At 47.8% G+C, this 27,991-nt stretch overlaps 1 protein-coding gene across 1 annotated transcript in view; it reads right to left on the bottom strand.

The window, feature by feature from the left end:
- The window catches only part of CSMD3 (CUB and Sushi multiple domains 3), a 1,283,181-nt gene that overhangs the window by 146,962 nt on the left and 1,108,228 nt on the right, over window positions 1-27,991 (bottom strand). The window contains 1 exon segment of the mRNA XM_068130918.2: window positions 23,001-23,195. Coding sequence (XP_067987019.2) covers window positions 23,001-23,195 — 195 coding nt within the window.

Genomic DNA, 27,991 nt, shown 5'->3' with positions numbered 1-27,991 from the left:
GTTAGAAACCAAATTGGATGCCCAGAGGAATGATTTGGAGCAGATGAGGGCGGCATATACCAAAGAATATGGGAGAAATGGGGGAGATCAGACGAGGTGTGGCCGAAGAGGTCGCAGGGGTACACGAAGAGGTAAAGCGGGGTGAGGAGCGTATGGAGAAAGAGGTGAGAAATAGTACGGCTAGGTTACGGGGGGCATAGAAGATCTGACGAGGGGAGTAGAGCAGCTGACGGTGGGACAAAAGGAATTAGGGGAGCAAGTGGAGAAGAACACTGCGGTAATCGGGGGGTTGAAGGCGACACAGAAAGAGATAAAAAAAGGAACTTATAGCGACGAAGAGGGAATGTCAGATGGTACACGAGGGGTTGACAAAGAGGTTGGACGAGGTGACAGAGGCAATGGAGATAAAAGAACGGGAGGTAAGAACACACATAGAGACGACCAAGGTGGCCTTAGAGGAAGAAATTGAGGAGGCGCACCGGGAAATAAAAGAGGTAAAGCAAAAATTAGAGCATGTGGAAGAGGGGGTGAGTGAAATTAAGAAGAGATGGAGGGAAACTCAGAGGGAGATAAAGGAGGAAGTGATGGAATATGTACAAGGTCTGTGCTCAAATCGTGATGATGTGCTTACTGACCAAATAAAGAGTTTGCAGGTGGCGGAGGAGGAGCGAAGATGAGGTGCCGAGGTGAGTGGCGATATAATCGGAAATGTATATGGTGTGAAGGGAGATTCAGGGGGCTTGGGTGTTGGTTTAGACCCGGGCATTCGTGAGAGGCCGCTGATGAGGTGTGCGACAGGTGCAGAGTGTGTGGAAGGAGGAGGTGTGCAAGGATGTCCGACTATGGGGAGTGCGGAAGGTATTAGTGAGCCAGCGTGTGCGGCAGTGATCGGGTGTGTGCAAGAATGCACCCCCATGAGTGGTACGGAGTGTGACACAGAGAGTGAGTTGGTGGTGGCGCGAGTGCAGGAGGGCACATCGGAGCGCGAGTGTGAAACCGAGTGCGAGTGAGAATGCACGTCAGAGTGTACGGAGTGTGACACGGAGACTGAGTTGGTCGTGGTGCGGGTGCGGGAGGGCACCTTGAAGCGCGTGATGGGGAGTGTTACAGGGGATGTAACGGAAGAGTGCACACCTGTGGTGAGTGTTACGGAGGACGTAACGGGAGAGTGTGCACAAGAGGATGCACGAGAAAGGTGTGTAACAGACGGGTGCATGATAACAGAGTGCGCTGTCGAGAGTGAGGGTGAATGCACGACAGAATGTGGTAGTAAGAGTGGCACGGAGTACGAGTTGGTTGTGTCAGGTGAGAAAGGATGCACACCTGGAATGGAAGGATGCACACCTGGAATGGTCGAGCGCGTGTGGGAATGCAGACTTGAGTTGGTAGTGAAGCATGTGATTGGGTGTGCGGAAGAGTGCACACCCGTGGTTGTCACAGAGGATGTGACCGAGGCGTGGGCGCGAAGAGGTGTGTTGATGAGGTGTGCGAACGACGAGTGTGTGCCAAGGTGTGAGGTGGTCGGGTGTGTAACTAAGTCTGTGAGCGGCACAAGAACAAGTGCAATAACGAAGTACGTGGGGTGTACGGGCAGCGTTGGAGCGCCGAGCTCGGTGAGTGTGAAAGGGGTCGCGTATGCGTGTGAGCCTGCAGGTGAAGCATCGACGTTAACCAGGTTAGCAGTTAGACCGACGGTTAGCCGAAGCGAGCCCTCGGTTCGTGCCGGGCTTTGGATGCTGCGGGAACCAGTGGGGATCGTAACCACGGCGGTTTCAAAAGAACCGCCATGCGCGATCCGTGCCGGGCCTCACTCTGCACGGTCGCGTCCGTGCTCCGCTAAGCGGAGCGGGCGGCCCAGTTCTCGGGTAGGTTGGAAGGGTCGGCACGGCGACCCCTTGTGGTTGCGGCGTTCCGGCCGGGCGAGATCGGGCCATCGGGCGGGAGACCGGAAGGCTCCGCGCCAAGGTGGACCTCGGAATCTCGGCCCGAGCGAACCCCCTCCCCTGAACCGAGTGCCGGACGGATCTAACTGCAGGAAACGAACCACCCGTGTTCATAGCTCGGCTTGGCGAAGCCGAGCTTTGGAAATGTAAAAACGCACCGAGGCTCAAGTTAAAGGACATTTGGTAGGGATAGGGAATTGGTGATTGGCAAAAATTGATGAGCAAAAATTCGATTGGCAGTGATTGGCAAATTTTGATTGGCAGAAAAATTGGATGGGCAAAATTGATAATGGAAGATGCCCGAGGTGGTGGGATGGCAAATCCACCATCCCTCACACACGGGGCACATGAGCACTAGCTATGGGATTTATGGCAGTGTAAGCTCGCCGAGGGAGGGTTTGGATAATGTATCGGGACCTAGAGATGACCATAGGTAACTGGAGATTTAAGTAGCGACATTGTACAGGTAGTCGGGGACATAGAGAGGTTAGAATGGTTGTTAATGACGTGGTATGTGCTTAGTTTAAAGGGAAGACGGGGAGCACCAAGTTAGAAGGGCACCAGGTAGATCAGATGATGCCGTGTGTGTGAGAATCTTTGCCGGTGAGCATGTTGAGCAAATGAGGCAATGCTCGTGAATGGTGCCGTGTGAGTGTTGAAAGTGTAATTGGAAGTGTATTGTGAAAAGTGTGAGGTGATTGCTTGTTGTATTGAGCGTGGGAGTGTATGGAGCAGCGTATGAGGAATAATTGTGATTGTGCATTGTATTGAATGAAGAAGCCTGGGAGGAAGGAGGGTGCAGTAAGCACCAGGTGTGCAAATACAGGTGAGCATGGTTGTGTGGAATAAATGGTATGGAATATATGGAGTATGGAATGGATGGTGTGGAGTGAGTATGGTGGAAAATGTGGAGTGGAGTGGTTGGTGCGAAGGGAGTGTATGGGGAGGATGGACCCCATCACGAATACCCGGGGAGGGTAGTTTAAGAGTTAGGTAGAGGGTATAGGTAAATTGTGGTTGGATATTGGCATCTGTGGTGCGTGTGGAAGAATGGTGTTTGGATGGGTGCATTAGTGACGTGGAAAAGACTGGGCGTGTGGCCTGTTAGAGGGATGGTTGGTTGAGCGCTCCGCCACTGGTAGGCTGTCGGCCAGGTGAGGCCGCAGGTGGGCTCTGGGAGCCGTTAGAGTTCAATGGGGCCCGAGGATCCAGAGGAAGGACCCGGGTAGCCCAGTGCCAGAGAGGGCACCGAGGGGGGTAAGCGCCAAAGAGGGCCTTCCCCAGGTAGATAGGTAGGGTGAGGAGCTAGGTAAGCTCAGGTGGCAACTTCAGTGGCGGAGGCGCACAGGTAAGTAGACCTGTTAGGGGAGCCACACGACTCAGTCCAGAAATTGTGCAAAGGCACAGGGAGTTGAACCGGGGGAGTGAGACCCCAAATTGATGAAGCACCACAGTTTGGTCAATGGGAATTGGTTCTTAAAACCGCATAGAGTGGAAGATGGCCAATGGATTGGCAGGGAAAGACCCCGGGTAGTGCAAAGTGTATTAAAGTCATTTAGAGGATAGTTAGGATTAAGAATCTCCTCGCACCATCTACATCCACTCACCTGGGGTGACAGAACTCCACACCGTGCCATGGTTTGTTGTTTTTATTTTTTGTGCAAATGTTTGGAAATGTGAGACGCATCATGACGTGGGTGTGACATTGTGCTGGTTGTTCCATCTCTTCCTCCTTAAGAGGGATTGATGATGAATTGGATGATGGCAAATTTGGTTAGAAATTGGGATTGTGGATGAATTTGGTATAGGGGAGATATGGGGAAGACGTGACATTAGTGACAAATTGGTAAGTGTGTAGATTTTGTAAATACGGGGGTAAGGGGCAAGGGTAGAATAGGTGACGGGTGGGGTGACATACAATAGGGATGAGCTTTTCTCCGCTCAGTCTCCAGGCGCATCTCACCTTGCATTGCCTTCGTTGATGTGTACCCCTGTGACCTTACCCCTCGCTAACCTGTCATCTCTGTCTTCCTTCCCCGACCCGAGGATCGTGCTCTCTGGGCACTGAGGGGAGCGTGCTGGAGTCCGCCATTGTGTGCCCGAATCCCCGCAACCAGCTGCCTGCATCCACGCACCACTTATGGACCACAGTCTGTGGCCAAACACCACTTATGGACCACAAGCTTTGTGGCATGGCCCCTCTGCTGGGACCGGCCAGGTTGGCCAGAGGAAGATCTTGCTTGCGGACCTCGGTGAGGTGGCACCAAGCCCACAGGTGAACCACCCATAGTCGGCCCCTGTGGGCCATAAATAGAAATGGACACGTTTGTGCATCTTTATTTCCACCAAATAGGCCGCAAGCAAAGAACAACATGAAGAAAGATAACATCAAGAACGACAATGGCCAGCAGAGGGAGCCGAAGAGCAAGAACCCAGTCAACAGGTTTTTGGTTTTTTTGGTATGGACATGTGTGAAATGAGCACTGGATGGTGCTTTGGTGCTCTTTATTGGTGCTGGTGCGGGGATGCAGTGCAGGCTGTCTCCTCCCCTCCCACAGGATTTTCTTTTTGTTTCCCCCACAGGAAATCGCAGGTCCTGGGTTGCAGTGTAAATACAATTAGCGTCACTCGTAAATAATCCTCCCCACCGTTCATGTTTAGTTTGAGAATTAATTCCGCAATTCGGTTAGCTGTGGGCGTGAATCTGTTAGGTAGGGTGCAATGCAACAGCGGGACATACTTATTTGTGTTTTAAAACTGTCACACTCAGGGTCAGATTAATTGTAGAGGGAATTACACCTGCCTGTCACATTAAGTTAAAGTTTTATAGGCCCGGGACGTGCCTGGAGGATGAGGGTGCCGTGTTGCGGATTTGAGAATCCTGCACGTTGTAATTGTTGTAAATATCACCGTCTGTAAATTGTAATGATTCTTGTAAATACCTCCATTTGTGTAAAGGTCAAAGGTCATCCCCTTAGCTAGTCCATGTACAAGCACGTAGAGAACCATAGAACCTCTCTATGGTTATTTCTTATTCTATGTTAGTTTAAGGCTCTGTTTCCCATTAATTGACATTGCATTGCACCAAATGAACTAAGGTAGAATCCCCTTTCAATTGCCCCAAATCCCCTTTCAATTGCCAGCTGCAAACTCCATTGAACACGAGGTCATCTCGGAGCAGAAGGTGGGAGGAGTCCGCCAAGCGCCAGGAACAAGGCGTGGCTTTGCCAATGCCTCATCAAGGGGCGGGAGCGGTGAGCCCTCGCGACCAATCAAGGCCGAGGCGAGCTCGCCAATGGGCGTGTCCAAAAGGCCGGCGGCTTGATCGCCATGCGCCTCATAAAAAGGAGGTTGGGAGGGACTGCTGGGGAGATGAGTGAGGAGGACGCACCGAGCAGTTCGGTTGAGGAGGAGCTGAGTTGAGTTGGGTTGACCTCAGTTGAGTTGAGTGATCAGAAGATTGAAGGTTTGAAGAGAGGAGACGCTGTTTGCAACCAGCCCCGGTGCGCGCGCAGCTTTGACGCGCAGTTTTGACCCGCTGCTACGCTGGAACCAGATTGCGGGGGCATCGGTGGCCGTCGACTTCCAGCCCGACGTCCCGTGCGGGATCACGCTCCAGCCAGCGTCCAGCTGAACCTTCCTCCCCTTCCAGCCATTCGTTCCTGCCCTCATTCAGCCATTTGTGTACGTGAGTTTGTCTTGGTTGTTCTGTCTGGGGAATAAGTAAGACTGTATAGATAAGCTAGAATTGCACTGTGTCTTCTGCCTCTTCTGTAATTATTTTCGTATCTTTCCTTCTCCCTTGGTTTCTTTGACTTGTACATAATTAGTAATAAATTCCTGTTCTTCCTATCTTTGCCTTCTTTCCTTCACATCCGTTCGTTTTAGAGGTTTCCACATTGAACACCTGTGGCACGATTTGGCCAACGCTCAGAATCGGGTTGAGTCTTTGCTAATGGTTCGAACCACGGGCTGCTAAAAACCGCTCGGCAAATAACATCTTGCCCGTGGTCTCGAACAAAGTTGCCCACCTGCCTTTTGGAGGGATTGCCAGAGGCGTACAGGAATCCCTTGACCAATCGCTTCGGGCAATCCCATCCCACGGAGGGGAAAACCATAGTCCCCCTTTCGCTCCACGGTGCGATGGGTGACAACAATCCCATGGATCTCTTCCCAAACCGAGAGTCCACAAATCATAACGGAACATCTGTGGAAGGTCACTCACACCATGACGTTCCACAGATGTCCCAATGGTTGTCCGGTAGGCTATGTCCATTCGGTTCGACCCGCGTCCATAGACCAGCACAGCATGGCTGGTCATCAGATGCTGGCTGTCCCAGAGTCTCAGGGAGAGGGTGCCAGGCCGCATGCCCGGGTGGTCACCACATCAGGCCCAAGTTGGCCGTCCGTGGCGCCACCACCAAAGCGCGACCCACAACACCTCCCCATAGTGGTCCTCAAGATATGCCTTCCCAGGCTTGACAAACCACCTCTGACCCCCCGGAGGTCTTAACCCCCACCAGGGTCCTGTGACCCTGCCAGCCTGAGCCACCCGCTCGGGCGGCGCCCCGATGGACAAGGGACGCCACACTCCACCAGACCCTCCGTGGGGCCCAGGACGTACCACGACACCCATGGCTGGACCCCACGTCGAAATCTCGCCAGCCCAGCCCCCCAGTTGGCTGGCATACCCAAATTTTGAAAGGGGCAAATTTTGCACGAGGCCGATCCCAATGACCTCTCCTGGTCCACATCCCTCAGCCCGGGGACCAACTCCCTCCATGGCTGCTCCAAATCACATTCCCATTTTAATTTTCTTTTAGATTTCCTTTTAACGATTTTTATCTCCTGTCCCAAACCGCAGCTGCAGGTAACAACTCACTCAGGTTGTTCTGCCCCTCCCTGCAGCTGTTCCACATTCCCTACGGGGACCAAATTGTCCGAGGCTCTATCTCCCGATCCTCCAATGTTCAAATCCAGCCCGGAGCCAACACACTCCCCTAACTGGTTATGCAATTTTGGAGCCTCCGCCACCAAACCGCAGTGCATGGTGAGGATCCCCCTCGGTCACTTCAACCACCTCCTCAGAGCGACTCACCTCATCCCCTAAGCTCCTTTGGGCCCGGTCAAACTCCACCTCCATGGGACTGTCCCAGTGTCCCAGGTCCCCAGCCACTGGGTCACATCATGTACTTCATCATTATAAATCATTTCTGGCCCCATCAGGCCTCCGTCATTACACACCTGGTCTGGTTCCGCCACACGGACTCCCAATACATCTACCCCCTGTTGCTACGAACCACCGCCGTGGCACAGCAAGGATTCAAATCCATCCCCCTGTTGATGTGTTGGGGCATCCACCCGGCCCGGATACCCCTCCAGGCCACCATGTGGGAAACATTCACCATTAAAATTTAATTCTCCATTCACCTGTAAATTTCCTTCCCTAACTTCCCCATTCCTTTCGAATTTTAATTTAATTGCCATTCCCGGCTCCTGAGCCCCATGCACATCTGCATGGGCTGCACACTCCTCCATTCCCAATTTGAATTCCCCCCGTTCCGATTCTGCCACCCTTGCCTCCTCCTGGGCCCCATGTGAATCATTCCCTTGTTCTTTCTTTATCTCATTCGTTTGCATATTTTCGTTTATTTAATCCGGGCATCCAGTCTTTAACTACCTCCCCTTATTATCCCCCTCATTCCCCGAATTTCATCCTTCAATTCATTCCTTTGGGAATCCATTTTTTTCTTTTTTTTCTCTCTGAGCAGTCATTCTCTCCATAAAATTTATTACCATGACTTGGAAAGCGTTCGAGCCCATCTCTTGGCCCGATCGCTCCGCAGCGGGGGAGGTTCCACCACTACACTCCACCCCAACTACCTCCGACTCACTCCCAAGGCTATCCGCACCTTCCATCCTTTCTTCCATATTGCTTACCTCTTCCATCCATAAAGAAGAGGTCGCTTCCCCGCGGGCTTTTACCAGGAACCGATTTAGATTTTAATTGACGAGCCGTTCGCGTTCGCCGCACCGATGGACTATGCAAATTTATCGCCTCCGACGACGAAAATTTTTCGTCTGAATGTCGGGCGCGATGTACGCCCGACCGTGTCAATCTCTCGCCGCGGACAAAAAAATTGTCCGACGGGCCCAGATCCCTACTTCCCGACACCAGTTTTTAATAGGGTTCAAATCCCACTCCTGAATACCAATTGTCGCGCGATCCCTTCGGTTAACACTGTAGGACCGCGGAGGACCAAACGGCTTTACTTGAGGCGATGACCAAATCGGATTCGGCTATAAAAGCATGGGAGGAAAAATGAAGAGGAAGAGCGGAAGCGATTACTTGTAGATATGACGGCAGCTCTCGACCCTGCAGGGAATGAACTCAAATTGAAATCTGGGGTAAAATGTACAAAAATAATACAAGGATTTATTACGAAACCCGATACAAGGAAGCGCGACGGTAAATAAATAATGTTCCGAGATCAGGATCCCGCACACCGACTTCATATACAGGACAAAGGAGGAATCACCAAAATAAATGTCCGTTATGTGCGTCTGTGTGTGCGAGCTTATCTGTCTGTCGTCTGCAGTCAAGGAATCGTCGGCTCCAAGCGCGCAACGCAAGCCCGCCGCAGCTTCGATGTCGGTGGGAAATAGGCCTCGATGCGTGCCTGTTTGCGTGCCGTCAGGCCTCACCGAGCGCCTCGCTGCAAGCACCGAGCACCAGAGCACCGCTCCAAGCTCCGAGCACCGCTCCAAGCACCACGATGATGACAAACCAACGACCACCAGTCAAGAACGCAGGGAAGATCGCGAATCAACCCAGGCAAGAGTCCAGCGCAGAGCAGAGAGCGAGCTTCAAGCACGAGGGGAGAGACAAAATGTCGTCCAGCCAGTCCTTTTGTCACCTGGCGTGTGACGTCAGTTCTGGTGCATTCCCAATCAGAGCCTCGATTATTTGTGGTCTCTCGAACGTTCTGCGCCTTCCCACGTCACCGGCGCTCTTCCCTCCAATCAACAACCTCCTTCTAAGTCGTGGTTTGGCGCCTTCCGCGCTGATTGGCTGAAGGTTTGCGCCTTCCGCACCAACCAATCACACGCTCCCTAGGCGTGGCTCCAGCCCGCCACGATGCTTGTCGCCCATGTGGCGTTGTACGCGGCCGGTGCCTGCCTGTCTTTACGGTCAGTCATTGTAAGGGAAGGGAATTATTTAATGTGTGCACAAAGGACCTATCTAAGTGTCGGTATGAGAATGCGTTGCCATAAGGGACACAGGTTTGGCGACAGGGGGAACGACAAACAAAGGAATATTACCCATAATCCCTGTTCTAATTAGCATGCCCCACCCCCCTGGCGGCGGAGACACCAATACAGCTTATACCGACAAACCGGGCGAAACATAGAACTTATTACAGGTAGATTCCCTATCACGACAGTCGGATACATACCTATACAGATCTACCTGGCTCTAGACATTCCTTTACCCCCCCCCCCCCGACATAACAATATATATATATATATATATATATGTGTGTGTGTGTGTGTAATGTCTGTTCTTTGTCTCCCCTCGACCCTCGTCCCACCCCAAGTTTTCCCTCCAGGTCTTCAAGACAGCTGCTCATCTCATATCATCCCCAATCCAAAACCATGATCTTTTCTACAATCATTACCCTCCCCAAGCCCTCCTCCTTCCAAATTTGCACATTCTCCTTCCAGACAGTTTGCTTCTGTATCCATCTTGTTCACCCCACACCATGTCCTCTATAGCTAAAACTCATTCTTCCCCGCATCCATTATTTCTCCTAAACTAAACTCTATTTTGTCTCTCAACTTGCTGTTGTGTCGTGAGGAATGACATGTAATCACAAAATGACTCGTACAAGTAGGTATATTGTCATTACATTCAAATGGTTTTATACACACCCAGTCACTGCAGCCTTGATTCCTGAATCGAGGCCCTACTTAAATAAAGTATATTCATACTGAAATATCATTTTCACAACCATGTTCGTTGCGACATTGAAGGAAAGCAAATTACGCTGTATGATTGGAAGCGGGTTCTCAGAACATTCTCATCACCATCATGAGGATAAATTTCCGATATTGCCCGGTCCATCTGCCACACTCTCATCTCCAGGCATCTGTCTGGTCCTGGTGTGGGCTCCATGCCACACACAAATATGGCAGTTTGTCAGGCTGCATGGGGCTCTTAGCCAGTACTCAGGCTTCTACACAACACCGATCTGTGTGGTCACAATCATTCACTGCTGCATCAGTGAGATGACGATTTAAAACATACCTCTACTACTTTTGTCCTTTGCACAACACAGCGCTCTCACACTTCAAGCCACGTGATGTTCACTTCATTGAGTTCCCCATGGATGAGAATTCAAATGGCCTACATTCAAGTTAGAAGATGGAGCAAAAAGCTTACCAAAACGCTTGTTCCACAAGTTATAAGAGTTTTTTTTATAATAAGCTACGTATATAATGAAGCAGGAATATCTGACTGTCTGTCCCTGAAGTACTTTTTTTTTCTTTTTTTTTTTCTTTTTGTATACTGAATCGAGGCTCGTGAAAGAGCTAACATTTACTTCACAAACAAATCGACCAGACAAACAAAATACACAAAAAGAGGGAGCGGAAGACAAGATGGGGAGAAAAGGGGAAGCACACAAACACAACATCCGAGAGCAGGGAGATGTGTGGAAGGGAGAGGGCCCGGGCGGAGGAGGCATGGGAAGGGGGGGGGGGGGGAGGGAGAAGTATAAAGCACAAGGACACCAAGGACTTCCAGGACAGAAGTTGGTATTTCAAAAAGGGGAATTGGGGTGAAATTAGCAGGGGTAGAAAAGATCAAGGTTTTGGATGGGGGAAGATAAGAGATGGTGGTGAACAGCTGTTTTAAAGACTTGGAGGGTGGAGTGGGATTGAAGAGAGTGAGGGAGTTTGTTCCAGAGGCAGGAGAAAAGAGGAATGAAGGAGTGAAGGTGAGCAGAGAGTCTTGATTTTGGCAGTTTAACCAAAAGAGGGTTGCAGGCAGATCTTGTGCGACCTGTAGGAATATTTGGGGGACAGAGCCCAGAGAGAGCTGGGGGGGGGCAAGGCCAGAGAGGAGTCGGTAGAAGACGGAAAGACCACCAACCTGCCTGCGGTGAGTGAGTGAGAGGCCCTTGGAGTTAGCTTCATCGCGGGAGATTCCAATGATTCTGAATGCTTGAATTACTTGCTCAGTTTTGGGGCTAGCCCCGCTAAACTTTCGGTGGAACCTTTTGGGGTCCCAGCGGGTGCCCTAAGGTGGGGGAGATGTTTCATAAATTTCTCAATACAATCATGTTTTTGAGTTTCCAACCGTACGAAGCTGCTCTCTCTCCACATGTAAACTCATTCACGGGTTCAGCATTCACAGTTTTGCCATTTACCGCCTGTGAAAACATTCCCCAGTTCGGTAATATCTCAATACAATTGTGATTTTGTGTTTAGACCCGTACAGCATTTTCTGTGCAGCGTTTGGGGTACCTGCATGTGTCCTAAAGTGGGTGGGAGTTTACACAAAATTTCACAAAACATTTTTCTTTTGGAGATTCTGGCCTTCACCCATGCATAGCATGGGTATCTCGCTAGTTTAAAATCCTTCAGACAGCAGGTATCTATTCTGAATCAGTGATGCCTTACTTTTTACAGCAACCTTCTGGAACCAATATTTATTGGTAGTTTCCTTAAGACCATCAGTGCAGTAGTTATGGAATGAATGCAATATGTAACATCTAAGTGCTATTAGTAAAAGAAGTGTCATGTCTTCTTTTTACTCTTGGGTACTAGAATGAGGCGAAACAAGCATTCATTTCCAAATCCATTAGGAACAATGGTGAGGTTGAGTGAGGCAAAAAGAAGAAGAGAAATAAAAGGGGAGGAAGATGAGTCTTAGGCAATACCACTCCAGGGCAGGTCCATGCTTCTTGACTAGGTCGGCTCCTCTGCAGTGCTCACACTGGCTCAACAGTAAGCATGGGTTGATGGTCCGTAACAACACGATTTCAAAATAGTCATCTGGAGGCCGCAACTCCTGGGTGGGCCCAGACCTTTGAACCTGTTCAGCCCAGTACTCACACAGGCTTACCAATTTAACAAAAGTCCATAACAGCGTGCTCTCACTTCCAGTGCTCATGTTGTCCCAAAGATCAGTAGGGTCCATATCAGCACATTCTCGCTCGGCTGAGTGTGCAATGGCTCACCAGTAAAGCATTTTATATTTAGCAGGGTACTCTCATTTCTGTAGTGCTTGCACTGAAACAATAGTGATTAAGGGGACTGTAACTTCATGCCCTCCCTTTTGTAGCTGTTGTGCTGGCTCAATAGTGAGCAGGAGTCTGTAACTGGGTGCTCTTGCACTAATGGCATGCTGACTCTTGCTCACCAACTAGCACGTTCTCACACTCATTCTGCTCGCACTGTGCATCGGTCACTGCACCTGCAATGACGGTACTCCCACCAGACTTAGGATCTCCACAGTCTCCAACGATTTGTTGCAGGCCTCATACATCCCTCCCCTCTCCCTACGATTTTCGTCATCCGGCCATTACGTATACTAGGGCATTGCCCGTACGTGGGTGCCCGTTCCTTGCCAAAAAAAAAAAAAAACGCTACCCGTACGCTCTACCCCGCCCGTACGCCCGTAAACAAAAAATAACAACGCTCTTCGCTTCCGCCCTTCGCTCTGACTGAATTGGGAGAAATAATGCGCATAAGAAATCGAATTACGTACCGTAATGGCGGTCAGCTCGTAACGCGCACACTGTCCGGAAGTTCGCATATCTATCTATCTATCTATTAATGCCCATTTATTCAATTATCGCCAACGTATTTTGGCTTTTTGCAATTTAATCGCAAGGAAAAGTAGAAAGAGAAGAGGGAAAAAAAGAAAAGCCTTGCCTTGCTGCAAACAGCTGCTGCAAACAACAACAACATGGAAGGCTGCACTGTCCGGAAGTTGGCATATCGCAGTTACGATTATTTTAGTGTTAATGGCCAATTATTCAATTAGCGCCAACGTATTTTGGCTGTTTGCAATTTAATCGCAAGGAAAAGTAGAAAGAGAAGAGGGAAAAAAAGAAAAGCCTTGCATTAACGCATTAACGCTTGCATTGCATTAACGGTTCGGCACACGTGATAGCTCGCTGCTCTCTGATTGGTTGAAGCGTTTTTTGGACATAGCTCGGTAGGTACTTGTCCGATTAATTACAAACCTTGAAAAGGCACATCCTCGGGTCCCCAGCAATATACCTGGCAAGTTTCAAGTATATCGGACCCGTGGTTGTCGAGAAACAGCGGTCACAGACAAACACACAGACACACAGACACACAGACACACAGACACACAGACAGACACACAGAGATTGCTGGAATTATAGATAGATGAGCATCTGCCCGCTGCAATGATCCACAAATTTGCAAATGCAGTCGGGAACTGCCATACAACATGCATTTTAACATGCATTTTAAAGGCCATTTTCCCTGCTAGAGCGGGGATTAGCCTTGCGGTCCCCATGACAATCTTCTCCATTTTGCCCTATTTTCTGCATCTCTCCTTGTTAACCCCCTTGCCCGCATTTCTTCTTCCACCATCTTTAGCCAAGTCTTTCTCGGTCTTCCCCGTCTTCTACTTCCTTCTACATTCATTTCCATCACTCTTCTCAACCAGTCACTTTCATCCTTCCTCAACACATGACCAAACCATCTCAACCTGTTCCTCTTCACAGCATCAATCACAGGCTCTATTCCCATCATCTTTCGCAATTCATCATTTGTCTTCCTCTCTCTCAACGATACTCCGCACATCCGTCGAACCATTCGCATTTCCACCCTTTCCAACCTTCGTTGCTGCTCTACGTTCATTACCCATGTCTCGCTCCCATAAATCATAACACTTCTCACACATGCAGCATACACCTTTCCCTTCAGCTTCAAAGACACTCCCCTCATCATCAGCACACCACTCAATTCCCGAAACTTCGTCTATGCACATCTCACTCGAGCAACCGTTGCCGAGTCTGATCCACCTTCTCCATTCAGCATGTCTCCGAGGTAGCAAAATGTTTTCACACCTTCCAGCTTCACGCCGTCTCCAAGATCCAACTCAACATTTCCTCCATCTGCAGCTCCCTCTGTGCACACCTTACATTTGAATGTAGCTGCCACACTGGTTAATGACCCTCTCAGACCACTACATTTTTGATGAACCCACTCAGCGCACATTGTACATTGAATGGAGTTCACTCCGACACCCTTCCTACACACAGCACAGAGCCACTTCCCAGTTCTTTCCACCTCACCACATGCTTTACCACTTGCCATCGCCTTCGTCTTTCCGATATTCACCTTCAGACCTTTTGTCTCCATACATTCCTTCCACGTGTTCATCTTTTCCTTCAGTCCATCCATACTTTCCGCAATCAACACCAGATCATCTGCATACAACAACTCCCACGGTAAACCCTCCTTTACGTTCTGAGCCAGCACCTCCATCACAGCTACAAATAGTAGTGGACTTAGTACCGACCCCTGATGCACTCCCACATTCACCTCAAACTCACCACTGTTCCGGTCCTTCGTCCTTACAGCTGTGCGCACTCTTTTGTACATTGCCATCACTACTCTGATCAACCATTCCTCCACTCCTAACTTCCTCAATGCCCATGTCAATACTTTGCGTGGAACCCGATCAAATGCTTTCTCCAGATCAACAAACCCAAGAAACAACTTCTTCCTCTTCTCCATGTACTTCTCCTGCAACTGCCTCACAATGAAAAGCACGTCTGTCGTTCCTCTTCCTGGCATGAATCCAAACTGCATTTCGTCGATCTTCACTTTCTTCCTTATCCTCCTCTCCAACACCCTTTCCAATACCTTCATTCCATGCTCCAATAACTTTATCGCTCGGTACGAGCCACACTCCAGAGGGTCACCTTTCCCCTTGTATAGAGGGACGAGGGTACTCAGTTCCCAATCCACTGGAATGCGGCCTTCTTTCACCACCAGATTACAGATCTCTTGCTCACCAACTAGCATGTTCTCACACTCATTCTGCTCGCACTGTGCATCGGTCGCTGCACCTGCAATGACGGTACTCCCACCAGACTTAGGATCTCCACAGTCTCCAACGATTTGTTGCAGGCCTCATACATCCCTCCCCTCTCCCTACGATTTTCGTCATCCGGCCATTATGTATATGAGCATCTGCTCGCTGCGATGATCCACAAATTTGCAAATGCAGTCGGGAACTGCCATGAACGATGTTATACAGTATTATTTATTTTTAATTGTGGATCATTAAATAAGGCGTTTTTGATGAATTTGTAAAGAAGCCTTTTCCATTCAAATCTGAACTCTCAATACCAGGAATTTAAAACTTGAATTCGAAAACAAAAAGAATGATACATAAAAAAAATAAAGGAAATAGAAACACAAGCGCACTCTTAATGAATTTTGATGCCTCCTCTCCCTCCCAACATCCATTTACCCCCATCCCCTTACACCAATCTCCTATTTTTGTTCATAGTCCCATACTGCCTAAACGTCTTTTCTGTGGAGATGGTACACCTGATGGATGTTCTCTTTACCTGCAACGTGCGCAGGTCGACAAGAGCTGCGCATGGTTGTTGTTGTTGTGGATTTTGTTGGAGCTTGATGCTTGAAATGTGCACCCATTGGTTGGACAGCTGCTGAACCCACCCACATTTGTCGCTTGACTCCACCCACTATGGCACCCAAACAAAATAATATGGCCGCCATCTTGGTTTTTTTGTTGGGTCGAAGACATCAGGCCTGTAGGCCTCTGCACTGATTATACACTGTCCAGATTTGTTGCATTAGATTTCCATTGGCTTTGTTTGGGTCGAGCGTTGATTAAAGGGAGTGGGCAGCTGAGGGGTGTGAAACCAGATGCAGATGTCCATCAGACTCGTAATTTATGTTGAACCAAACCAAGAAAACCCTTGGAGATGAATAATATCCTCATGTGGTGATTTCAATTGTCACCATGCCAGTTGGCTGGGTGTGGGTACCTCTCTCACCAGCCATGGCTCCTCAGCAAAGGACTTCTGCGACTCACTGGGACTGACACAATCTGTCAATTTCCCAACCCGGATCTCAGTCAACGGAGCATCTTCTCTTCTGGACTTGGTTATGTCTAACTTCCCTGAAAATGTCTGCTGCTCTTCTTCTGCTCCAATCGGATCATCTGATCATGTCCTTGTTAAAGTGGACATCTCTCTGACCATTCTCAGGGAGCCTGCTCAGCGTCGACGAGTCTGGCATTTCATTCAGGCCAACTGGCACGGACTTCAAGCAGCCATCAATCATCTGGACTGGTCTCCCATCTCTACCACCTCTGACATCAACTCATCCTGGGAATTCTTCCAAAGTAAATTGCTCTCTCTCTCATGCAGAGATTTATCCCATCTCGTCTTCAGTTGTCATACCCTTCCTCCCGTCCATGGTACACGGAATCTTGTGGTGAGGCTGTTGCCCAGAAACAACTTGCCTTCGTCTCCTGGAAAGCAAATCCAACGGAAGGAAATCTCATTTCCTTTCACAAAGCCCGAAACAAGTGTGTGTCCACCCTCAGGCGAGCCAGGAAACAATATCTCTCCGTTCTCAAGCCCGAACTCTCTTATCTGTCTCCCTCTTCCAAATCCTGGTGGCGTCTGGTCAAATCTGTTTCTGGTGTTTGTTCCCCCTCCATCCCCTCCCTTACCTCAAACGGCTACACAGCTGACTCCGCACGTGAAAAAGCTGAATGCCTCAACTCTGTGTTTGCCTCTAAATATTGTGTCCCAAACCCATCCCTCTCTGTACCCACCATACCCAGTCGTACCCAGCTGTTCCTGGACTCCGTGTCCTTTCCTCCTGACAAGGTGGAAAAGTTTCTGTCAACCCTCGACTATGATTCTGCAACTGGACCTGACGGCATCAGCCCACGGGTCCTAAAAGCCTGTTCTTCCGCTCTTTCACTCCCTCTCTCTGTTCTCTTCACCCTCTCTTTTGCTCAAGGTCAACTGCCATCTGCTTGGAAATCAGCCAACATCACCGCTTTGCACAAAAAGGTGCAAAAACAGATCCTAGCAACTACAGACCAATCAGCCTTCTCCCAATTATCAGCAAAGTCATGGAATCCATCATTGCTTTGGATATGAAATCTTTCCTCTTCTCCAATGGCTTGATCTCTGATCATCAATTTGGTTTCAGACCTGGTCACTCTACTCTGAACATGCTGCTTCTGCTGTCTCAACAATGGATGGAGGTCCTCAATGCCAAACAGGAAATTAGAGCTGTCTCCCTCGACATATCACGTGCCTTCGATACGGTCTGGCACCCCGCTCTGCTCACCAAACTCTCCTCCTTTGGTATACATGGAAATCTCCACGCATGACTGGCGGACTTCCTCTCTAGTCGTCGTCAACGTGTGGCCCTGAATGGGTTCTCTCATCTCCTCTTCCTGTTCAGGCTGGAGTTCCCCAAGGCAGTGTTCTGGGCCCTGTGCTTTTTCTGGTCTTCATCAATGATCTCTCTGACTCTCTTGAAAATCCTCTCTATCTCTTTGCTGATGACTCCACTCTCTGCCGCTCCATTCCTCATCCCTCAGATCGGCAGTCTGCAGCCTCCTCACTCTCTGCAGACCTGGACAAAATCACAGACTGGGCAAACAAGTGGAACATGTCTTTCAATCCTGACAAATCTCACACTCTTACGATGTCTCTCCGAAAAGAACGACTGGACAACCCTCCCATCTACTTTCTGAATAATCCTCTCCAAGAAGTTCTGTCACTCAAGCTTTTGGGTCTCACTATCTGCCATCATCTTTCCTGGGAAAACCACATTTCCAAGCTGGTCTCCAAAGCCAGTCGCCGACTGGGCATCCTCCGTCGTGCGAAGGCCTTCCTTGGCACACCTGAGCTCCTCACCACATACAAGGCTTTCATCTGCAGCTCAATGGAGTACTGCTCTCCCCTTTGGGCTGGTGCTCCTGCCTCACACCTAGCTCGTCTTCACGCTGTTGAAACCAAAGCTTTCAGAATTATTGGAATCTCCCGCGATGAAGCTATCTCTGAGGGCCTTTCACTCACTCACCGCAGGCAGGTAGGTGGTCTTTCTGTCTTCTACCGACTCCTCTCCGGCCTTGCACCCCCAGCTCTCTCTGTGCTCTGTCCCCCAAATATTCCTGCAGGTCGCACAAGATCTGCCAGCAACCCTCTGATGGTTAAACTGCCGAAATCTCGGCTCGAACAAACACCCTCACTCCCTTCAATCCCACTCGTCCCTCCAGGTCTTTAAAAGAGCTGTTCACCACCATCTCTTATCTTCCCCCATCCAAAACCTTGATCTTTTCTACCCCCGCTAATTCACCCCAGATCCACCTTGTTTGAAATTCCAACTTCTTTCCTGGAAGTCCTGGCAGTGTCCATATGTTTTATACCTCTCCCACCCCCCCCCCCCCCTTCCCATGTCCCCCCCCCCCCAAAGCCCTCTCCCTCTCACAGATCTCTCGATGTCTCCATGTCTCTTGGTCCCTGCTCTCAAATGTTGTGTTCGTGTCCTTCCCCCTCTCTCCCCATCTTGTCTACCGCTCTCGATGTTATATGTTTTATGTGTCGGTTTGTCTTTCTGTGTGATTAATGTTCGCTCTTTCACGAGCCTCGATCTTGCATACAAAAAAAATAAAAAAATAAAAAAAAATATTGTATAATACATTCATCATCATGGATGAGGGAGTTGAGTGTGACCAAAATGCGGTCATTCTTGTTATATAAAGATAAGAATCAAGGAATAGCATAAAACACATGATTAAAGGGCCAAAATAAACAAGTGGGGGGCAGTGGTGAACTATTTCGGCCTTGTACATAGGATCAATTAAAGACACATTTGAATCAATTCTGAGAGGAAGGAGAAAGTGAGTTTGGGGAGGGCGGGTAAGTGAGAGGTCGGAGAATTCTTAAGTAGTCAAAGCTAATGCACACTTAATGGTCGAAGGACGTACTGCTTTATAACCAATGACATGTAACCAAGTCACAGTAAATGCTTGTATCTCTTGCATGGAGAATCAAGGGGAGTAGCTCTCACTTAATTGATATTGAAACAAACAACAACACAACAGGCATTTTAAGGCCATTTTCCCTGCTAGAGCGGGGGTTAGCCTATATTGAAACAAACGTGAGAAATAATGAGTCCTTCTTCTTTCTACAGAGAAACGTGTGTCCGATCCACCCCACCCAACCCCCCACCCCTCACCTCACACCCCAGAACTATATAAGCTACTTGGTTGTGGTTCTATTTTCAATATGCTAAATGTTTGCAGCACAGGGCCATCTGACTGATTGTGGTCAAATTCAAATAAAGAAATGTTGTTATCGTGAACATACACCGGATAGAATATGCGTGTGTACATACAGACTTGGCATTTAATATGGAATATTTTTTTGGGGTGAACTTACTTTTCAAGATGACTTAGAGCCAAAAGTTCATTGGAATTATGTTGAAATTATTCTAGATTTTGTTAATGTGACCTTTAAAAGAAACAAAAACCACATTTGACATTTCGAAGCAAATAAATTGATCCTTGAAAGTGATGTGAACTAATATCGAACTCAATTCACGGACAGTACTGTGTTAAACTTCTGTACGTTTTCCAGAAGTATCTCTTTATTTTACACATGAGCCAAAAATTTTTTCAACAAAAACATAAGTTAAATTATGACTGGGATTACGGACATTAAAATTACAGTTCAGTACTTCGTGTAACCCCCACGAGCATTCAGGGGAGCACGTACACGTCGAGGCATGCTGTTCACGAGATTTGCCAAGGTTTGGACAGGAATCGCTTGCCATGCAGTGACAATAGCCTGCTGCAATTCACGCACAGAGGTCGGCTGCTGGTCCAAGTGGTCGATTTGACGCGTTAATTGTGCCCACAAGTTCTCTATCGGATTCATATCCGGGGACATGGCAGGCCACTCCATATGCTCCACACCACGGTCAGCAAGAAAGTTTTGGATCATGCGAGCATGATGAGGCCGTGCATTGTCATCTTGGAAGACAAAGTTTCCTCGAAAGGCTGCACGAGAAAATGGAAGCAATGTTTCTTCCAGAATGGCCCTGTACTTGAACTGGTTCAGGTTTTCATTCAGAACAACCAGGTCAGTTTTGCCCCCTGCATGAAAAGCAGCCCAAACGGTCACCCCACCACCTCCAGCTTGGACTCTTGGCACTATACAATCTTCGTTGTAGGCTTCCTGCACTTGTCTGCGCACTCGGACGTGGCCATCTTGACGATAGACCAGAAATCTAGACTCGTCACTGAAGGTCACGTGATTCCAGTGTCCTTGTTGCCATTGACGGTGCTCTCTGGCCCACTGCAATCGGCGCTGGCTGTGTTGTCTGGTCAGGCGTGGCTTTCTCAGGGGACGCCTGGCACGATATCCTGCTTGAACCAGTCATTGGTTAACTAGCCTTCTGGATACAGGCACATTTGTCAGTTGCTGCCACTCAGCCCAAAGCCGATTAGCTGACTTGGTACGGCCATTGCAGACTAACCGGTGCAGCTGGCGATCATCTCTCCTTGTGATTCTGCGGGGACGTCCTGGCCTCGGTGTTGGAGTAGGGACACCCCTCTGAGCATTTCGTTTCAGGATCTTTGACACCTGACCTTGAGTGATGCCATACTGCCAAGCAATAGCACACTGTTTCATACCGGAATTTCGTAAAGCCACCACTCCACGACAAACAGCATTGTCGAGTTGACGGACCATCTCCAGAGGAAGTGGCAATAACTTTTGTAGACGTGCAGCAGTTGTTTTCCACGAATACAGAACGCAACAACCCTTATATACCCGATTGTGAAGCCAATCGTAAAATGTACCTGCCCTTACATTTTGTCACGCCACCTGTAATATTATCCTGTTATTGACTTCTTGCTGCGAAAGACAATCAGTGACATGGTTCTTTTAACAAAAAATCACCGAAGCGTAAAAGAAACTCACCAGATTGACATACTGAGTTCAGAAAGTAAACCCAATTCAAGAAAGAAAAAAAAATTCCATATTAAATGCCAAGTCTGTATATATTATTATGAAAATGGTCTTAGAAGGGGTGTATAATATTTATTGGTTGAAATGCCAGGGGCATAGAAAAGGCCCCTTTATATAAGGGTATGTGCCATGTGGCAAAGTAGAGAAAAGAAGGGACATTCCATAGCTTATTGAAAAGAAGGGACATTCAAAAAATATCATGTACATACATGCTGGACTACCTTTGTGTTCTTAGGAGGAACCAAGTAATGCTCTCGAAAAGTTCATATAAAGGGGCACCAATTTGATTGATACAGCTGCGTGAAGAAGTAAATGTATTTTATTTGCCAGATGTAGGGCGCCCTTTTTACCATTTGAGCTTTTGTCATGAAAATTTCAGGAAAGCTTTATTATGAGAATGTGGAAAAGCCTAATTAATAATTTGGTCAAAAGGGCAAAGATCATCGACACATAAAATTGCTATTTTTCATCAAATTGACCTGAAACTTTAAAAATTGCATATTGGGTCACTGAATTGGTTCACCGATCAAAAGCGAGAAGTTGCTTGTTTTTAGATCAAAAGATCGAAGGTCATGGTTGCATAAAATTGTCAATTTACATCTGACTTGAAATTTGAGCAGGGTTTGCGCATTGGGTCACGGAACCCTATTGCTTTTAAGTTCAAAAGGTCAAGATCGCCTAAAATCGTCAATTTTTTCTCGCTGTTTTCGCTAAGTTTCGCTATATGGAGAAGAAGAAGAAGTCTGAATACAAAGCGGATGCTTTTGCTTTTAGTAGATCCTTTTGCTTTCGTTTTTGACATTCATGAGTTTTCTTTGCGAGACGTGAGTGACTAACAGGAATTTCTTCCCATTTACAAAGGAGGATTACGGGGGCTGCACAGCCTTTAAAAAAGCGAGTAAGGCAGCTCGCATCGACAAAACCCGATGGGCCGCTGTAACGGGATTGCGTCTCCGTGCCAAACTCCGCCCACCTTCTGTCCACCAATGGAGGTATGGGAGATGGCAAGAAGGGAGGGTCCAGGGCTGGTTCGGACAGAAGGTTCAGAGGAATCGATTTGATTTGCCCCACAGACAACAGAGGGTAGAAAAAGCCTTCTGCTTCACCTACAAGACCTTCATCCGCAGCTTGATGGAGTCCGCTCTTCCCTCTGGGCTGGCGTTCAGGGGCCTCCACCACCCAACACGTGCCCCAGGGCCTCCACCACCCAACATTGTATCACTTAAAGTCTTAAACGGTTGTGTACTTTTGTGGAGTCTAAGCACAGCAGTTTCTAGCACTACGCGAAGTTAGTGGCAGAAAAATATGGCAATTCAGAGTACGCTGAGGTTCAGAAATGTGTACGGCCCACCACTATAAATCTAGTACTGACGCCATACAGATGTTTATTTGCTTGTACATTCGAAAAACAATGTTCTCGGAATAAAACAAATCAGATGTGTAAAAACCCAAGGAATAAGAGTCACCTTCTGTGGTCGTGCTCATGAAAAGGCTGTCAAAAGGGTGTGAAGAAATGTGAGCCAAAAGCTGTAGTTTGTACAAAACCTAGATGTTGACGCAATTATTCATCAACAACATTGCCGAACAGGATGGTGCACAGGTAATGCACCTTCCTTTGAGCTGTCTGATCTATCTAATTCAACCAAACTACAAACTGTCAGATTGGTGCTTCTCAGGTAGGGTGTTGTATCCCTCAGAATGAGCTTGGGACTTGTCTGTGCAGGGGGCAAATTTGTAATTGAATCCTGGTACAATACGTATTCACTAACAGTGATGAGTGTTCATTGGGGAGTTTGCTTTACTGTTTGCCAATGTGTAATTTATTGCACGGGTAGGAATACGAGATCAAAGCAAATATTTCCAGATGTCAAGAAACTCATGCAGTGTTGCTTCGCTACTGATTTTTTTTTTTTTTAAATACAGTATATACATTAACTCAACATGTAATGACACCAAAAATTCTTACCGTGGCACTGCGCCTTCTCGCGGCCCCAGGTCCATGTTCCATTGGCATGACAGCGGATCACCGCTGGGCCTTTCAGGAAGTAACCAGCATCGCAGTTGAACACGACCTTTGACCCAAACTCACCACGTGAACCGTTACGCATGTTCCACTCTCCATGCTCCAGATTGAAGGCTTCCAGGCTGGGGCACGTAATCACTGCAAAAGAGAAGCTTAACTGGTGGTTGCATGGACATGGGATTAAACTCAGTCCGGAATTAGCTGGGCTATTAGCTATAGTAAGCCCTCCCATATACATTTCTCCAGTGGTTAGTTAGGTTATTGATCATGTTATTTTTAACGTTTTGACTGAACGTCTTGTTTGTAACACAAACAAAACAAGAAAAAGAGCAATCAGAGATTGCAAACCCTCACCAGGATGTATTTTCAGTGGTTTTTAAGGCTTTTGTGTTAAAACAAATATGGCGGCCGAACCACGTGACCGATGACGTCATCATTTTTTTTTTCTAAACTAATTTATTTCTCGATCATGCTCAATAAATTTCATCTTGATCGGATGAAGTTTTGTACTTGTCGAATTATGACGTCATAATGGAGGCACCTATGACATCATCATTAACATATTTTATTTCCCATGGAGAGTTCTTTACAATGAGCCATGTCTCAATTTTTTCTATTCAGCACTTTCGGAGATATAGAGGTGCAAAGTTTTTCGTTTTTTCCAAGATGGCGGCTGAACCACGTGACCTGTGACGTCATAATTATCATTAAAAAATTATACAGGTGGAGTTGCACCTTTGTTGAAAATTTCCTGTCAATCGGACCAACGGTTGCAGAGAAAATCATATTTATTCTGTGCGGACAAACAGACAGACAAACAAACAGACAAACAAACTGACTCAAATGCAATACCCTCTACTCTGGCGGGGGTAATAACAAAACGATTTTACTTTTTGGCTGACATTATAGAGCCAACCGCTTTTTTTTTTTAAAGCAATCTCATGGAGGAGCATGTACATCCATTTCATTTGCATGACATGGTACTTTTACCTGGCTCACACATACATTAGGAGACAATGAATAAATCCAAACAGAAATGGGATTTGAACATTGGATCCCACATTATGAATCGTGTGCTCTGGTGGGAATGCCAAAAAGCACAAGTTGAACTAGAAAGAGCTATCAGACATTGCAGACCCTCGCCAGGACCTGCTTTGTGTGGTGGATTTTTTTGTAGGAAATAAATGTAAGGATTTACTAAATGAAAGGTCTAAAATGTATATAGGGCAAAGGTCAGACTAGGTGTAAAGGTCAAAAGGTCGAAATGTGTAAAGGTCGAAAGGTCCAAAAAGGTTGAAAGGGTTGCCTCAACTCAGAGAGCTGCCTCAATGCCGGAGAGTCTGGCAGTTCACTCAGGCAGATTGGCAGGGATTGCAAGCAGCCATCTCTCTTCAGGACTATTCTCCTATATCTACTGCACCTGATGTTAACTCACCCTGGGAATTGAGCCTTCCACAGAAATCTCCTCTCTCTAATGTACAGATTCATCCCATCTCATCTTCAGTTATCCTACCCATCTTCCTGCCCATGGTACACTGAAACCTGCGGTGAGGCAGTTGCTCTGAAACAACTTGCCTTCTCTTTCTGGAAGGCAAATCTAACCGAAGGCAATCTCCGCGTATGCAAAAAAAGTCCACTACAAGTGTATGTCCACTCACAGTAGACCCAGAAAACAACATCCGTCCAACCTCAAAAATGAACTTTCAAATTTTCTCCCTCTAAAACCTGATGGCACCTTGATATTTCTGTCTCTGGTGCTTGGTCCCCTTCTATCCTTACCCTCTCTTCAAATAGCAGCAACGCTGACTACAGTCGTGAGAAGGCTGAATGCCTCAATTCTGTGTTTGCTTCCAAATCTTGTGCCCCCAATCCCTCACTCTCATTATGCATCCTTCCCTGTCATTCCCAACAGCTACTGGACTCTATCTTTTGCACCTGATAAGGTAGAGAATTTTCTTTCAATTCTTGATTCAGACACTGCAAATGGACTGAATGGTAACTTTCATCTGCTTGGAAATCAGCCAACATTACTACATTACATTAAAGGTGCAAAAGCTGATCCCCTTAACTACAGACCTCTCAGGTTACTTACAACCATCAGCACGATCATTGAATCAATCATTACACTTCATAGGAAATCCTTCCTTTTCTCCAATAACCTCATCTCAGATCACCAATTCTGATTCAGACCTGGTCACTCTAACTTGGACATGCTGTCTACTCACCCAACAATGGATGGAGGCCCTCAATGTCAGACATGAGATCAGGGATGTCTCTCTGGACATATCTCGTGCTTTTGATACAGTTTGGCATCCTGCCTTGCTCTCTGAACTCTCTGCTTATGGCATGCAAGGCCACCTCCACACATGGCTTACTGACTTCCTCTACTCTCGTAGCCAATTTGTGGCACTCAACGGAATCCTTTCATCTCCACTCCCTGTCAAAGCTGTTGTGCCCCAAAACAGTGTTCTGCGCCCAGTCCTATTCCTGATCTTTATAAATGATCTCTCTGACTCTCTGTAATATCCCCCTTTACGTATTTGCTAATGACTCCACCGTCTGTCGTGACATCCCTCACCCTTCAGACAGGTGGTAGCCTCCTCCCTTTCTTCAGACCTTGACAAAATCACAAGCAGGTGAATTAAACACTTGGAATGTGCCTTTCAATCCTGACAAATCTCACACACTATGTCTCTCCGAAATGACCATTTGGCAACCCCTCCTTACCACCCCCCCCCCCCCTTATCTACTTACATAACAATCCTCTTGAGGAAGTTCAGTCATTCAAACTCCTGGGTCTCACTCTCAGCCATGATCTTTCTTGGAAAAAACACGTTTAAAAATTAGCCTCCAAAACCAGCCGCCGACTGGCCATCCATCCTCTGTCATGCAAAGTCCTTCCATGGAACAACTGAACTCCTATCACCTATAACGACCTGCAGCTTGATGGAGTATTGCTCTCCCCTCTGGGTTAGCTCCCCTGCCTCACACCTTGCTAAGATCGATGCCATGGAAACCAAGGCGTTCAAAATTATTGGAAAACAAGGCCTTAAAAATCTCCTGCGATGAAGCTGAGTCTATGGGTCTATCACTTAGACATTGCAGGTTGGTGGACTCTCTGTCTTCTACCGCCTCATTTCTGGTCTTGCACTCTCTGCACTTTCCATGATTTGTCGCACCCAGGTTTCTGCAGGGCACACGCCATCCACCATCAATCCCCTTCTGGTGAAACTACCTAAATTCAGGATCACTGATGACCTACCCTCATTCATTCCTTTTTCCCCCAAATGTGGAACCATCTTCCACATTTTCTTCAATCTCATTCTTCCCTCCAGCTTTTCAAGACAGCTGTTCACCACCATCTCAGTTTGTCTCCAATCCAAAGCCATGATATTTTCTCCCCTCGTTAACACCCCCTCCCCAATCCCTCCTCCTTCCAAATTCCCAGTTTTTCTTCCTGAGAGTTTCCTTCTGTATCCATGTTTTCCACCCTATGCATCCTCTCCTGCCCATCATAACTCCCCACATCCTTTGTTTGTCCAAGTCTGCCTCTATATAGGACTTCAACTCTGCTGTCGGTGTTTCCCCCCTCTCTTAACTGTTCCTTTAGTCCTGATCCGTCCAGTGTACTCATACTAGCTCGTCCACAGGCCTCAACTATGTGTACAAAATAGGTCTTAAAAGGTTTATGGTGTATAAAGGGTGTAATTGAAGGTTGTTACATATTTAGGTGAATGTATGTAAATTACCATTCAGGTTGCTTATCCGTGTGTATTATATTAAGGGTTGTTGTGATGGGAGGGTCAGGAGCCCTTCGGAACCAGTGGCCGGAAACGGAAGTGGCCGGAAACGGAAGAAGAAAAGACACGAGGAGAGAAAAGGACGGTGCTTCTTCTTCCTCGCCCCGCGACGACGAGAAGGTGGAATCGACCTTACGCTGCGCGGAAAACGCGCCGTTGCGAAACGTCTGGCGAGAGGAGTTACCTGGGCGGTAAATACCTTTTGACACGTCCAGTCACCGTGAGTTCGTGCACGAAACCAAGCGTCCGGGACAGTTTGCCCCGTCTACAAAGACGCGTACGGGTCCGCACGTTGGGCCTCGCTCGCGTCGGAAGCCGCGCTGGGTTTTGCCCCATCTACAAAGACGCGTACGGGTCCGCACGTTGGGCCTCGCTCGCGTCGGAAGCCGCGCTGGGTTTTTGCCCATCTACAAGGACGCGTAAGGATCGCACTTGGGGCCTCGCGCACGTTGGACGCCGCGCTGGGTTTGCCCCGTGGCTTGGCAAGGAGGTGCGCTGCAGCCGCGGCCCCAGTCCGAGACGGCACGTTTAGAGCACGTCCGCCCGGGGCTCGTTCAACCGCCCGTGTGCGGAGAGGAGAGACATTGACCACGGAGGGAGTCAGGAGTGGGGCTCACGTGAGGAATGTATAAGATTAAGATGGCCATCTTAGAGTTTGTGTAGATGAGTTCACATGGTTGTAATATTGATTGTGCATTGTTGATGGTTGTTGATTGCTCAGTGAATATATTCTTGATTATTCCGGATCCTTGGTGTGGGGTTTCTTCTTGACCGGAATTCATATTGATTGCGTTACGAAAGCGTATAAACCATATATCTTTCTGGCGGGGTCCCTCCCACGGTCCGGGGGTCACCAAGACCAGGTAGTTACCGGGAGGACCACGTAACAGAATTGGGGGCTCGTCCAAATTACGATTTGCGGTTTCGCAATTGGGTCTACGTCCGGGATCTAAAAGTGTATAAAATAATAAAATAATAATATTTTTGGTAATTAAAATTTATTAATTAATTATTAATTGGTAATATTTTTTTTTTTTGAGAAATTGGGGAAAGTCTTGGGGTGAAGGTTAACAGGTGTTAACGATAGGCACCATGGCGTTTGTGGCACAGAACTTTGGGGTAACCCCGAGTGAG

This window comes from Myxine glutinosa, chromosome 11, assembly GCF_964187855.1.
Source record: "Myxine glutinosa chromosome 11, kmMyxGlut1.1, whole genome shotgun sequence".
In the NCBI taxonomy this organism is placed as follows: Eukaryota; Metazoa; Chordata; class Myxini; order Myxiniformes; family Myxinidae; genus Myxine; species Myxine glutinosa.
Note: the sequence above shows the minus strand (reverse complement) of the source record. Positions and strands in the feature narration are given on the sequence as shown.